This window comes from Battus philenor, unplaced genomic scaffold (assembly GCF_028537555.1).
Source record: "Battus philenor isolate CCGP_79_NKW_IND1 unplaced genomic scaffold, ilBatPhil1.0.hap1 SCAF_24, whole genome shotgun sequence".
NCBI lineage: Eukaryota > Metazoa > Arthropoda > Insecta > Lepidoptera > Papilionidae > Battus > Battus philenor.
In genome coordinates, this window is record NW_027181687.1 from 1,547,577 (window position 1) to 1,563,424 (window position 15,848).

The following is a 15,848-nucleotide window of genomic DNA, read 5'->3' on the forward strand; positions in this document are numbered from 1 at the left end:
TTGTGATGGTTGTTGAAAAATATGTACCTAGTCCGCCATATTGGAACGGCGTCCATCTTGAATTTTAAATTTTGACATAATCATCGTGTTTTATTAGTGTAGCCCTTACATTTGATACCCATATTGAGGGGGTTAAGGAAAAATACGTAATCTGCCATTTTGTATCGGCGGCCATTTTAGATTTATAATGTTATTGATTTTATTATATTGTATTGTCATCTAAATTAAATGTGTGTACCAAATTTCAGATCAATCTGACAACGGGAAGGTGCTTAAATTTCAATTTCTAATTTTGATCCATATAAATTCCGTACGGGTCGAATTAAATAAAACCGTTTAAAGAGTAAAGTTTTCAGAGTGATCACTTTATACAGGGTGATTGGTTAGAGGTGTGAAAGCTTTAAAGCTTTTTGTTGACGTACTGTATATTGGTTGAAAATGCATCAGTTACTTTTACATTACATTCTACAAAGGTTAAGAGATAAAGTCATAGAAACACGTATACTGTTTTAAAGGTATAAACCACTGCATTCTATTTTCCATTAACGAAATACATTTTGCTTGCGTGTAAAATATTCCACATAAATGTACAGGGAAAATTGTTAGCGCAAAAACAAATTACACGTACAAACTTTTACTCGGAAAAATTAAATATTCGAAGCCAATTGAATTTTCCCATTTTCCCATTTTCCGGCGCCAAAGTAACTTGTCAAGTGGACAAACAATGTGAGCTTTCGACATCGAGCCGATGTAGCAAAAAAAAAGTAGAAAAAAAAACTAATTATTTCTACTAACTTCATGAAAGTGGAACAAAGAAATCCGTTGAGTTGATTATTTATTTATTATAACGTCTAAACATAATCGTTTATTGAACGTATTGCATTACAATGTGGTGAACATACGATACAGGCTGCATTTGTCAACCTTCTATATCCCATACCACCTTAGCCCTTTCTAAAACACTTACGAACTCCTATGTAACAAACATTTTATATTAAAGCAAAAGCACAAAACTTTTGATGAGTCCACTTTCGAATCGCCTCTTTAACAATCAAATTGCGCCGCGTGGGGCGTGGGCCTCACGTTGGGACACCCCACTCTAATATATATATCTCCAGAGAGAGAAATACTACATTTTTGAAAATATCTTATAAACAGGATGATTAGTTATTGGTGTAAAAATGTAAAGGGGTGAATGTAAATCACATTATTCAAATAATTTTAAAGCTTTTCCAATTTTTATCACAATTTTTATCACTTTATATAGGATAAAGTGATTATCACGAATTATCTTACGTAATTTTTTTATATCGTCTGCGGGGATAGTAAACAATGATTAATATTTATATGTAATAAACGGAATTTTTGAAATGTTACTTTTACTATATTAACATTATATTACATAATTTCAGAAAGCATTAATTCTTTGGATAGGGTGTACATTAATTGATATATTGTATGTAGATGCTACATACTATATATATATATTGCACAAAAAATAAGGTACGCTGATTTATTTAGTAGATATAATAAATGTTTTAAATCGCTAAACAAACGAGGTATTTGTTGTGTGCCATTAATTCCCGATCTCTCTGCGGACGATGCCAAATACCTCATGTACTTATTTATGATCAAACGGACAGTTGATTTATAAATGAAACGGAGTCAGCTAGCTTTTGAAACATAAACAGGGATTCGCGAAGTTCAAATCGTCTGTAACTTAGGTGAGCGATCAATATGCTAAGTTAATTTTATATAAAATAGGCTTCAAATAGATAAGAAATACATAAATTAGATATATGCCACGCCCACTATAAGGTATGTTTATTCCTCGAAGATATTTGTGGGGGGATGTACCATAATCGCCACGCATGGCAGGTGGAGTGATTGCGGTGTAGTATTATGATGCGTAGAGAACGCTTTTTCTCATCCTCTAGAAACTTGCCTGTGAGCAGTGCCAATTCTATATAATTAATGCTCAATTGTTGAATTATATGTAAAATTATAATCCCGGGAATCAAATCTGAAACCTGTGATCGCAAGTATCAGTCGAGGGAGTTTAGGGCCCCCAGAGTTTAGAGCACCATTCAACGCAGGGCCGTCGCGAGGCGCGTTCCTGCGCTGACGGCGACGTCTGTGAGCGGGATCTGTCCTCTGCCGATCCCGTTCGGCCTCCTTCTTCTGGATCATGACGGTCTCACAGAAAGAGGCCACGGCCCTCCAAGCCGATGACCTGCTCAGCATCGCCTACATGACTGCTGGCAAGGAAAGGTCCTGTCCGATTTCGTCCGTCAGGATCTGCCGCTCCGGCTGCCACGCCGGGCAGTCCGCGTGCAAGGCGGAATCCTGGGCGGCCCCGCCGCAAAGGAAGCAGCAGCAGTTCGTCATTGCTTGGCCTTCAATCCTACACAGGTAGTCTCCGAAGCAACCGTGCCCGGTGATCACCTGCGTAAGCCTGTAGGTGAGCTTTCCGTCTCGTCGATGCATCCAGGCCTCGAAGACAAGCAGGATCGCTCCAACGACGCATTTGCGCGTATAGCGCTTTTCCGACTACTAATAGTCTCTTTTAACCGCGCCATTACCATGCGGCACATTCGCAACACCAATGATGATGACTACACAGCTGAACGCGCAGCAACACACCAAATCAGGCTGATAAACTAATCCAAAGTCCAAATAGCCAATACAAATCCGACACCAATAATCAGTACCTGCAACTCAAGCGATAGGCGGGCTACTTGTCTTCGTAGTACCAAACCGCAATTTGTCATTTTGTTTAGATAATTACACTTGTAATATTCTCACTGCTAAAAGCATCAGCCAATAAAGTCTACCGACGGTAACCCACGCGAGAAAATTGCGGATTTGTGAATGTTTTATTCAGAAATAAAATAAAATTACGTCTCTGTTTTCTTTCACATCGAAACGCCAACTATTTGTTACCAAAAAGGTGTAACATATTGAGCGTGAAATATTGGCATTTATAGAGTAAAGATAGCTTTGTTTTTTATAGGTAAATAAATTGTATTGAGAGGAAAATGGTTTGGGATGCCATTATTATAGAAATATTGTTATTTACTTCCGGCATTTGTTTTACGACTCCTACCTACGGCAGAATATTCTTCTTCAATAAGTAGCAAATGAAGAACGAAAAAGAATGTTATGTAATTCAAAATTCGAAACATTCTAAATTTAAATTTTTTTTTTGAATTAGATATGCACTTTTGATTCGGCAATTATTAAAATATTATATATAGTAAGCTACCACCAGCTAAGATACTGATCTGATGAAAGGTCAGACAGAAACTCAACAGTTGCTCTTTTTAAACAAAATAAAACTATTTTTGATGCAATCATTATTATATCAATCATGTAAATGAGTCAACAAACCTGGGTACACACACTTCGAGTAGCTAATAAAAATCGGTAAAAAAACTTTAAAGTTAAACGGTTTTTTAAACAATTTTATTTGATACCCATATTGTGGTTGTTGTGGTAAAATATGTACCTAGTCCGCCATATTGGAACGGCGTCCATCTTGAATTTTAAATTTTGACATAATCATCGTGTTTTACTAGTGTAGCCCTTTCATTTGATACCCATATTGAGGAAAAATATGAAATTTGCCATTTTGTATCGGCGGCCATCTTAGATTTGTAATGTTATTGATTTTATTATATTGTATTGTCATCTAAATTAAATATGTGTACCAAATTTCAGATCAATCTGACAACGGGAAGGTGCTTAAATTTCAATTTATAATTAAGACCCAAATAAACAAATTCCGTACGGGTCGAACTAAATAAAACTGTTTAAAAATTCTTGAATGTTTTAAGACTTATTTAATAATATCATTTCAAAATTAAGAAAAACCAGTTTGCGATACGAAATCACAAAATAAAATATAATAATTCAAATGCCAAATGAACAGGGACAGTCTCAATTAGATCTTGCCAGGTTAGTGTCAATTGCGAGAATTGCTTTGCAATCAACCATGAAAAGGTTTACGAAGACTGGTTCCCGCGTAAATGAAAATGAAAACGGACAGAAGTCGCCTTTTCAGGTATATAAATATCTCACTTAATGTATTTAATACAAATAAATGTATTTAAAATAAAAAAAAACAATTATTATGTGACATTAGTAATGATGTCGCTTGCTTATTTTGTTTTAATTTAACCTATTTCTGACTATAAAGTATATACATAAATCAATATTGCTAGTTACGTTTAAAAAAGGCTCCACAACTATAACACTACGGATCTCTACTTGGGCTAAGTCATTCGGACTAGTAGTAAACCCGAAAAAGTCACAGGCTTTGCTTATTGGGAGCGCATATATGTATAAGCGTCTTGGCGCTGTCACTGCTATCCGTCCATTGCTTTACGATGGCGTTATTATACCTTTTAGCAAATCTGCAAAGAATCTAGGGGTAATCATCGATTCCAATTTGTCTTGGCTCCCGCACGTCAATGAGGTCAGCAAAAAATTACATTTTTCACTTCACTCGCTCAAATGCCTCCAGAACTTTTTACCTCTGAAAACCAAGATCTCCCTCGTACAGACTCTCCTTTTCCCCATTCTTGACTACGCTGACGCGTGCTACCTGGATGCCACTGAGAAGCTTCTAAACAAACTAGAGCGTCTCCAAAATGTATGTATTAGATTTATTTTCGGTTTACGTAAGTACGATCATATTTCCCAGTTCCGATCGCAACTCAAGTGGCTTCCAATTCGTCACCGCAGGAACGCTCATGTTCTTTCTACTCTCTATAACATCCTATACAATCCCTCTGCTCCTTCTTATCTCCGTAACCTCTTCCACTTCTCCCGGGCCCAGGACAAACCTTGTCGTACGAACGTAAGGACGTCACTGGCCATCCCCACCCATCACTCTGATTTCTTTTCCTATTCCTTCACTGTCCATGCCGCAAGATTATGGAACGCTCTCCCCTACAAAGTACGTGATTGTCCATCATTACCTGTATTTAAAAAGCGAGTCAAAGAGCACTATTTATCGCTAGTTGTCTAGTATATATAATATTTTTAGTTATATATGTTATATATGTATTTATGCTTATATTATGTATATATATTATTTATTATGCTTATTTATGTAAGTATATAATATGTAAGTATACATTTATGTTCATGTTAAGTATGTAATTATGGTCAAAAGTCGTATCTATTGTAAATATTTCAATTTAATTATTGTGCACGTTGTGTCTGCCTTACTTTTTATGAATCTCCTTCCGTAGGCCTACTGGAAGAAATTTCTGGTTAGAAATAAGTAGTGCCTGTTGTGTCAGTTATATTTGTATTGTTACTTTAATGTTTTTGTTGTGTACAATAAACTGTTAAATAAATAAATAAATAAAACACCTTGCGAAAAAAGTAAAGTTTAAAGATAAAGATAAAGATAAAGATAAAGATAAAGATAAAGATAAAGATAAAGATAAAGATAAAGATAAAGATAAAGATAAAGATAAAGATAAAGATAAAGATAAAGATAAAGATAAAGATGAAGATAAAGATGAAGATAAAGATGAAGATAAAGATGAAGATAAAGATAAAGATAAAGATAAAGATAAAGATAAAGATAAAGATAAAGATAAAGATAAAGATAAAGATAAAGATAAAGATAAAGATAAAGATAAAGATAAAGATAAAGATAAAGATAAAGATAAAGATAAAGATAAAGATAAAGATAAAGATAAAGATAAAGATAAAGATAAAGATAAAGATAAAGATAAAGATAAAGATAAAGATAAAGATAAAGATAAAGATAAAGATAAAGATAAAGATAAAGATAAAGATAAAGATAAAGATAAAGATAAAGATAAAGATAAAGATAAAGATAAAGATAAAGATAAAGATAAAGATAAAGATAAAGATAAAGATAAAGATAAAGATAAAGATAAAGATAAAGATAAAGATAAAGATAAAGATAAAGATAAAGATAAAGATAAAGATAAAGATAAAGATAAAGATAAAGATAAAGATAAAGATAAAGATAAAGATAAAGATAAAGATAAAGATAAAGATAAAGATAAAGATAAAGATAAAGATAAAGATTTTAACAGAACTCATATTGACCGTCAACATGTTTTGTAAATAATTTTTTAAAAATACCAAACTATTATTAATCTATATTTTATCTTACTAAAGAAGTTTTAAATAACATTTCAAATCTCTGCAATAATTTCCAATAAATTAAATTAAACCAACAAGAGCGGAGTAGGTGTCGGATTCTTGAGAGATTCTGAATATATAGAATTCCGAAGTAAGCCAGGAGCAACACTGTATCAAATTATTACGTTAATAGAATTATTAAATACGGGATATTTCAAATATCAACTTGCTAGTTAGTTTAATTGTGAGAGAAAGCTCACTGCGCCACCGGAACAATTTAAGGCTTTTCTTGAAGCCTCTCCTTCCACTGGGGAATAATTTTTGAGTATTTTGTTCTTTATTTTACTTCTTCCATCCTTCACATAGTCCAGCATTCTCTCTTCTATCTTCCGTAACAATATCTTTCACTCTATTACTTTTATTTACATTCTGTTCTTACATCGCCTTCTATACGTCGCTACATTTCTCACATTATATTTCTATAACTGTGAAAATTTGTTTTCTTATTACTATCATCAGCACATTTTTGGTCTAGTAAGTTCACAGTTGGACATAGGCTTCCATAGATTTCTTATAGAACCTGGAAGCAGTTTGATCTTAACAAGGTATTCTGTTTACCTTGTGCGTTTGTCAGTCATATTTTCAGCCGTAGGACTGCTACTGCTAGATATCAGACTCTTCTGTTGATTTGTACAAGGATCGGTAGAGAACGAGCAGCTGCAATCATAGTTCGAGAGTAAGATTCCCAGAATAAAATCATATATCTTTGATCATCTATACATAAAGCATTTGACTTATATCTCGTCTGGTATTAAACTATGAACCTTTTTACTCCTGATCTAAATTGTCTAGAAACAAGTAGTTTGTTCCACATATAGTACATAGTAGTAGAAATCCACCTAATATGATTCACCACTCTTTCCATTAATTACATATAATTGCCGACACAAACAAGTTTCCAGGCTAAAGATAAAATAAATGTAAGATAAAATTAAAGAATAAAAATAAATAAAATGTACCTAGCCACCTTAGAGTAAGAAGATGATGGAAGAAAGGCGAGGAAAGAAAGAAGGTATGAAAGAGCAAAACGAAAGATATTGTGAAGGACAAAAGTTAAGAATGAAAGATATTGTGACGCGTGAAAGAAAGTGATAAATAAAGAAAAGACTGAAAAAAATATATTATAAAGTCCCTGATACCAAAAAGTTAGGGGTACGAGAGGCCCCCAATAGCGGGGCCAATAAAAAAAAAACAAGTTTCCAGGGTATGGGCAGCAGCGTCTGCATGCCATAATACCACACTGCAATTGAAACCCGGCAGGCAGGTGATGATGGTATATCCTCCGAAGCTTAAATTTTATACTAGGTGTCTATGTGCTGAAACAACAATAGAAAGCGATCTGCATCGATAATTATCTCACGACCTTCACAATTATTGTTCATGACCTGGGTGGCGGTTTAATCATCACTCCTGATCTTTAAGACCTCAGTGACTGATGTTATAGATATTAAATCATCATTATTAACAAGAGATCGACTGCTAAATAAAGTTCTTCTACATAGATTCCCAATAACATCGTTTGAAAGCATTTTGCATTCAAAAATGCTTTTGCAAATATACAGTAAGATATAACCAGATTATTGAAGGAGAAAGTGTAAAAATATTTACACACGCACTTTAACATTCCTGCAAACAAAGCAGAGGGTGCGTAAATATTAAATAGACCTCTCCTATTACTGGTTCTATTGGAAAAAGAAATCTATTTGCATCAATAGATGTCTTTATCATTGTTCTAACTTAATCCAAGACCTTTATCTCGTTCTAATATTGTTGTATATACGCAAACATGGTAAACAATAGTGACTATTGTTGATACTTATTGTTTAAAACAAAACATTTTAATTACGAAGTTAGAAAACAATTACCTATGAAGCCTTAACCCTTTTGTTGATGTGGATGTTCCGTGGAAATTTTGTCCTTTATTTGCTTTAATTTAAACTGATAAATTACGCTTCACTCATAATTATCGTAAAATGTTTCAGGTTGATTTGGAAAACGATGAAAAAATTTTATGAAGTGAGGGCCGGTTTTTCATAGACCCACCAAGCTAAACCTAAAATTTACTGTACTTCTAATTTTCAGCCGATGGATGCCCATCTGCAAGGCACAAGCATTTCCTAAATATCGCAAAGGCAGCGACTCCCCGCAACTTTAATATCTTATACCATCTTGATAGCACTACAAGTCCTGGACGAGGTATCTATTATACACTGCAAGTTGTTCTTTATCATAATCATGTTACCTATAGGTGATCACTGCAGGCTTAGACCTTCCCCAAAGATAGCCACAATGGCATGATTTGTGCTGCCAGCATTTAGGGACTTCCCGGAACGTTCATTATGTCATCGGTCTATCTAGTTGGCGACGTATCCACGCCACGTCTACTAATCCGTGATAGCCTCTCGAAATCGTGTAAAAGCGTAAAATAATAAAAAAAGGTTCTATTTAGATTTTACTATAAAAAAGTAAAATTTTAACATGAATCTGATAACTCTCACAACTGTCGTAAATGAGAGATATTTAATTTAAATAGATTGTTGATATAAGTCGACAGACGAAAATCAACAGTTTTTAGTTAAAAGAAAATATACAATCGAGATAAGGCTTTGTTTATCACATTCATACTTTTAAGGCTTTTATCAGATCGAGGTACGTTTGGAACCTTTGTAGCTTTGAGTTGAAAGGTGCTTTTATAAGGTAGAATAATTTGAATATTTTTTTTTTTTCAAATTGGGCTCATCTCCTCAAGGTACTCCTTTCATGACGATAAAATATTATTAAAGTCCAGTCCTTACTTCGCAACACATACACCACACTACAGTGACCACACTATACACCTACACGGCTGCAGTCCCTCTTAGTGTAAACGACATCGTTGTAACTGGGACACCATTTGCACCATAAAATCTTTTAGATCGCGGACCACTGCACAAAGACAAAATGATTAGTTGCATAAATTCAAACATGTCACATACTCTCAATTTTATTGCTTTATATATTTCCAAATTTAGATCATCCTGACTAAGTCATCATCATTATTTAAGCCGTAAAACGTCCACAGATGGACAAAGACGTCTCTCATGTATTTTCAATAGGGCCGATACTAAAAGGCCTGAATCTTATGTCAGACGACGTTAATGAAGTCGTCTGTCCACGGATGGACGTCATGCGATTTTTTTGTCGGGCCATGATTTCCACTCCGTGATTTTAAGATTCCTATCGCTATTCTTTGATCTACTTGACCTTCTCACTGTTGCTCTTGTTTATTCGCTAGTCTGTGCTAGTTACATTCAAAATATATTCATTCAAGTGAACATTTACATTTGCTTTTAAATCGTCTATTGTTTTAACATTATTAGTAGTAAGCTACCGCCGGCTCTGAACGCTGTTTTGCTAACAGTCGGAGAAATACTCAACAGTTAAAAGATTAAAGTAGATTTAACAATTTTTTTATGTGTACATTATAATATCAATCATCTAAATGAGTCCACAAAAAATTAACTAAAAACTCTTGAACGGTTTAAGATTGATTAAATAACATACTTTCTATTTTAGATTAGGAACTAAGAAACGGAAGGTCTAATATATCTTGAACTTTGTTATATATGCGTACACCCTATGTATGCGTCGTGATGTTATCTCGACGAAATTTTATTCAATAAAGTTATCAATTCTCATATTATAGATTACACAAACTTAAAAAAGATGCAATATAATGTAGAAAATTACACAGAACATTTCTTATACCTATGATTTTTTTCACTGCTGCTCAAATATATATATCTAATATATGAAATTCTCGTGTCACGGTGTGCGTGATTGAACTCCTCCGAAACGGCTGTACTGATTTTTGTGAATGTTAGCGTGCATATCGGCCAGGGTGGAGAATCGGAGATTTTCATCCCCATAAATGTTAAAGGTGGTCTACCCCTTAATTTTGTTTTTCTTTTTTATACATGTAGTTGGTACAGCATACCAAAATATATGCAACCCTAAATTTTCATCCCTTCGCGATCAACCCTTATTATATATTTGTTTTTTTAATGTTTCCTAGAAATAACATACATGGTAAAACAACGTTTGCGGGATCAGCTAGTATATATATATATATATTTATATATATATATATATATGTATATATATATATATATATATATATATATATATATATATATATATATATATATATATATGTGTGTACAAATATAATGGAACTTCATTATGTATATAACAGAGTTTACTTTTATTACTTTTATTTATTTCTATTTATTTATTTTATCTAGTAAAGAAATCTCTGATGTTACAATCTACAAAGACTCAATCATCTATACGTATTTGTAAGATAAAGTGATAATTATTATCAGATAAAATTCCAAACAAAGAATGATGTTATAAAATACTTTTATTAATACAAGCACTTGCTTTTTAAAAGGTATTATCTTATTTCCAATACGTTAAATGAGGATTATCGAAACTTCAGCGTGTTCACAGATTACCGGAGCTTTGGCCCGGCATTAAAGCTCTCAGTTTCTGATGCCGGTGGATTAAAATGAAAGTTTCTCGTGAAAACACCAAAAATCTCTGTCATCGGCTTCATATTAAAAGTTCAGTTAACTTTAACTTTAATTTATTACCCGTAGATACATTAAACTCAAACTTGATTAATTTTTGAGATTATATGTAAATTTATACATGAATGTTTGTTAATTAAAACCTTAAAAAGGTTGTACATTCACCTTATGCTTATACCTAAAATGCTTTAAAATAACGTGATAACTCTGAAATTTGTTACATTTCTTTCGCGCCTTCAACGTGAAATTAATTCAGAAAGAATATTTTGTGTACAAAGTTTCACTTTTCGTTTATAATTTTTTAAAATAAAAGCAGCCTAAGTGACTTTATAACATCAGCTACCTGCCAGCATAAGTCTCGTCAAAATCGGTACAGCCGTTTTAGAGATTTACTGGAACAAACAGATGTACAGACAGATAGAGATTTAAAATAAAAAAAGTCACGTAATTTTTGTGTATGTACCGTATATATATATACATGTAGTAAAATGCGACTTTTTAATATTATAAACAGACACTCAAATTGTATTTATTTCTATAGATATTAGAATGCAACAGACTAATAACTATTGGCAGGGAGAATTCTGCAGGGAAACACAGAAAAGAATAATTAATTTTAATATATAATAATTCAAATTTCGAACGCATTTTCTTACTATATCATCATTACATTATTTATTACTTCTGCATTTATTTATTTTAATAGGGTGTCCTTTTAGCCCATAAATGAAGGCATATTCCTCTGTCCAAAGATGACGGGGAGGGGATATACCATAATCGCAATTCTAAGCAGGCGGGTTGGTGATCGCTATGTGATAGTATGGTACGCAGAGGACGCAGCTGCACATCGTCTGGAAACTTGTTTGTGAGCAGTTTCAATTCTATATAATTAATGCAATAGTTAGAGTTATCGTGTCCCGGGAATTGAACCCGCGACCTACAATCCTGCATATATCCTGCGTATTTAATCATCACGACTTCAACTATAATTCGTCTACTACTAGAAATAAGCTACCTCTATTTTTTTTCCAGCAGGACATATTGGAAGTGGCTTGAGTCCAATGTCTTTCAGCGACTTTAACAACGTCTTCGGTTCACTTTGCTCTCGATCGGCCGGGCTTACAGGCTTGCCAGTTTGTGATCTCCTATACATAACTGTATATACCATATAGCATGTCTACTGCCAGTTCATCTTGTTTCGCCGAACATACCCCTGTTTATGGTTCATTGGGCTTGCCAGTCAGTCTCACTGAGATACCGCTTTGGCGTAAGTCATGGCTGGCAACATAAAAATAAAAAATAAAATATTGTTGTACATTTATTAACACGTTCACTGCGGCTTGAGGTCGATTCAGCCTCATGGTAAACTTCGCACTGGTGCGGCGCGTAAAACTCGGATTTTCTCTCTAGTGCGGCGGCTGTTTACACTCAATCGTATGAGGTATGACAAAGACAAATATAGCTTTCTTTATGTCTGCGAAGCATTGACTCAATATTGTTAAAAAAATATTGATGAACATGAGGCAGAAAAGGCCTCAACCGCACTACTAGAAGTTCAGCTTGAGGCTGATTCGACCTCAGCCGCACCAGCTGAAAGTTCTTCAAAATTGGGCCCGCAGTGAACGTGTTAATTAAAATAATACAATATAAACATAAATAACAACATGTCGTCTCTGGTTAAAAGTTACGGCATCCTGTTCTTGTCTGGAAACATAATCTTTGTAGGATTTCCGTAATTGGTCTTCTTTGTTGTCGTGTTGAAAGCAAAGTTTTGAAGATTATTGTATTATTATAGCGAATCTGGCCTTCTCATTGTTACACGGTACGAAGTTAAAATAGCCTAACATTAAACTCCGTTCCTTTCTGTGTTTAAATGTAAGCATTCCCCCATTCAATGCGAGACATTTTAGATATTTCATTCCTCAAAGTGACTATATAAATAAAATGTAAATTTTTCGAGTAGCGAACATAAGCCCGTAGACGCGGCGTGGGAGAGCCCCTCCCACCCCCATTAGTGGACTAATGTCATAGTTAATGTAGCCCCAAGTCATCGTGGCGACATCTGGAGAAGGCCTATCCCTTGCAATGGGGGCCTATTAATTTAACACACCCATTGGAGCATTATAGTGAGCAGCAAGACGGGAGGCGAAGGCTAGTTATATATATATATATATATATATATATATATATATATATATATATATATATATATATATATATATATATATAACTAGACACCCTCTAAGATATGCAAACAACTAGACGGGGTAGGTAGAAAAACGTCAATCTATCTGTTCTTATATACCTAGTCTGCGTTCTTCCGCTTACATACCTCATGAGGTAACAATAGTACGTGCTAAAATACTAATCACCTCCTACCACACTTATTGGAGCAACATAGTGAGCAGCAAAACGGGAGAGAAAGGCAAACATAAAGCTGTCTGTTCTCAAAATCCTCATGTGCGTGTCGCCTCTTACATACCTCAGGGGGTAACTGTAGTATATGAGCAAATGCTTGACAACCTCTGATATAAAACAGCAGCAGCAGCAAAAGGGGCAGGTAATTAAACGTCAAGCTGCCTGTTCTTATATACCTCGTGTGCGTCTCACCGTTTAGATAATTCTGGCAGTATCTTTAACACGTTCACTGCGTGCCCAATTTTGAAGAACTTTCAGCTGGTGCGGCTGAGGTCGAATCAGCCTCAAGCTGAACTTCCTAGTAGTGCGGTTGAGGCCTTTTCTGCCTCATGTTCATCAATATTTTTTTACAATATTGAGTCAACGCTTCGCAGACATAAAGAAAGCTATATTTGTCTTTGTCATACCTCATACGGTTGAGTGTAAAGAGCCGCCGCACTAGAGAGAAAACACGAGTTTTACGCGCCGCACCAGTGCAAAGTTTACCATGAGGCTGAATCGACCTCAAGCCGCAGTGAACGTGTTAATGAATGCACAAATTCTAGTCCTGTTGTGGTATGTGGTATACAGGACAGAGCGAGTAGAAAAATGTCTGGCTGTCTGTTTTAATACCTCGTGTGCGTTGTGTACATCACGCATTTAACTGTGCACTTGAAAAAGAACAAATAATATGTATAAAAACCTTGTTATGTCTTCGATCTAATAAAATTTACTTTGAATTTTATTTTATACATTTTTAGTTTCGTGTAAATAATTCAAAAATATAATAAAATAAAAACCACATGATATCGAATACTAAAGTTTGCTTTGTAGAAAAAATACAAATTGAATGGGCTTATTCGTTGGATATCAAAGAGACTTTTTGTAATAAAAAACACACACGGTTCCATTAACGACTTATTTGTGTACACTAAAAAATTTTTATTCTAAAAGAAATTCTTACGTATTTCAAGCCATCTTTATTACAGTATGAATCCTATTTTTCGTACAACATATAAAATTCAAGTCGATGTAAAAGAGAGCAAAGCTATATTGATTTCAATATAAAACTAAATGGATTCGTATATTTGAATTATTTTTTATAGCATCTGTTATAGTTAGATCAGTTTCAGTCATCATTTCTGCTATCTTCTCGTGAACAAGAACCTTCGTATAGATTTTTTTAAATAGAGGATTAGATTAGATTCCATATAGAGGAATCATTCGCAGTACAATATAATATATATAATAAAATTATTTATACAGAGAATAAAGCAAAAAGAGATATCGTATTTAAAAATTTCAGGTAAATGTGTTTTTCAGGTTTTTAAATTTTTATTTATATACTCCTTCTTTTTTCATATCTTTTGTCCTTCTTATGTTTATTCGTCATTTGCAAATCTTATATACATCGCCTCTCTTTTCTTGTCTGCCACAGTTTTAAATTACATATCACGGATCTTTTTATCTATTTTTTATTTTGATACTCGTATTATACTGCTATTAGAAACAAACTATACCACATACCATTGTATATAGATCGCTTACATTAGGTTCCGTTAAAAAGACGTCAAACATTTAATGGAATCAGGCGTCACCTTACGGAAGTCCATCCTAAGTAAGAAAAGGACCAATATTTAGCCACTTCCGCACATGCAGTGGTAGTCGTGCAATAAAGTGCACCGCCCGCCAGCCCGCTGATAAATGCGTATGCGGCAAACAATGCGAATCAAACAACCGCCACCGCCAAATTACTCAACACGTGTTTCACCCCCCCACGGGGCATCTTCAGGAGTTATGTTACACCGATTAGTGCCAAACAGAGTCACGTCTCGTTAAACAACTTCAAACGTCAACCTTTGGCTATGATGTAATTACATTATCTTTATAACAGAAATTTTATCTAAAAATCTGTTACACTTTTTGAAAAATGGCACGTGAATGGAAATGAATGTTCTAAAAATGCGTCTTTCGTACAATTTATGTTATTTTATTTTTCACTTACACTTCGGACAAAGGCCACAAAAGAATTTTATTACTGCGGAACGTAAAACTCACCCATCGCGTTAGCTTCTTTGGGACAAAATTTATTTTAAGCATTCATGTTAGTTGTCCTCACATATTTGCGGCTTCCAGGCCACCGCCTCAACGCCGCGTACAATGTTTATGGTTTCTGTTCTCTCTCCTTTTGTGTGTGAAAAACTTTTCAATCTACCACGCGTATTTTAAACTGCATACATATTCTAGAAATCAAATTTTAAATTAGATTATTTCTTAATTAGATTCACTTATTTGTCACAAATACAAAAAGAGATTCTGAACAAAATTTAAGTAAACTTGATTTTTAATTTAGAATGCTTCATTTTCAATGTCATCAAAATCAGCCAATTACTAATAATACAAGTAAAAATATTTTATTAATAAATTAATACAAGTAACAATAAATATTAATACAAGTAATCGAGCTTACAAACTATTCGTGTAAAAATTTTCTCCAAACCTAATTTAAGTATAATAATCTGAAATTATATATATATATGGACTAGATTATATATATTTATCCCTATCTCTATTTCTACACATACTTATACAAATATAGCACACACACACACACACACACATATAAATATATATATATATATATATATATATTACGAAGTAATAGGCTTCAAAGATTGCCGCAGATAA

At 33.8% G+C, this 15,848-nt stretch overlaps 1 protein-coding gene across 1 annotated transcript in view; it reads left to right on the forward strand.

The window, feature by feature from the left end:
* The first annotated feature begins 2,188 nt into the window (after positions 1-2,188).
* The window catches only part of LOC137924478 (odorant receptor 10-like), a 31,334-nt gene continuing 17,674 nt past the window's right edge, over positions 2,189-15,848 (forward strand). The window contains exon 1 of the mRNA XM_068767863.1: positions 2,189-2,412. Coding sequence (XP_068623964.1) covers positions 2,189-2,412 — 224 coding nt within the window. The remainder of the gene's footprint in view (positions 2,413-15,848) is intronic.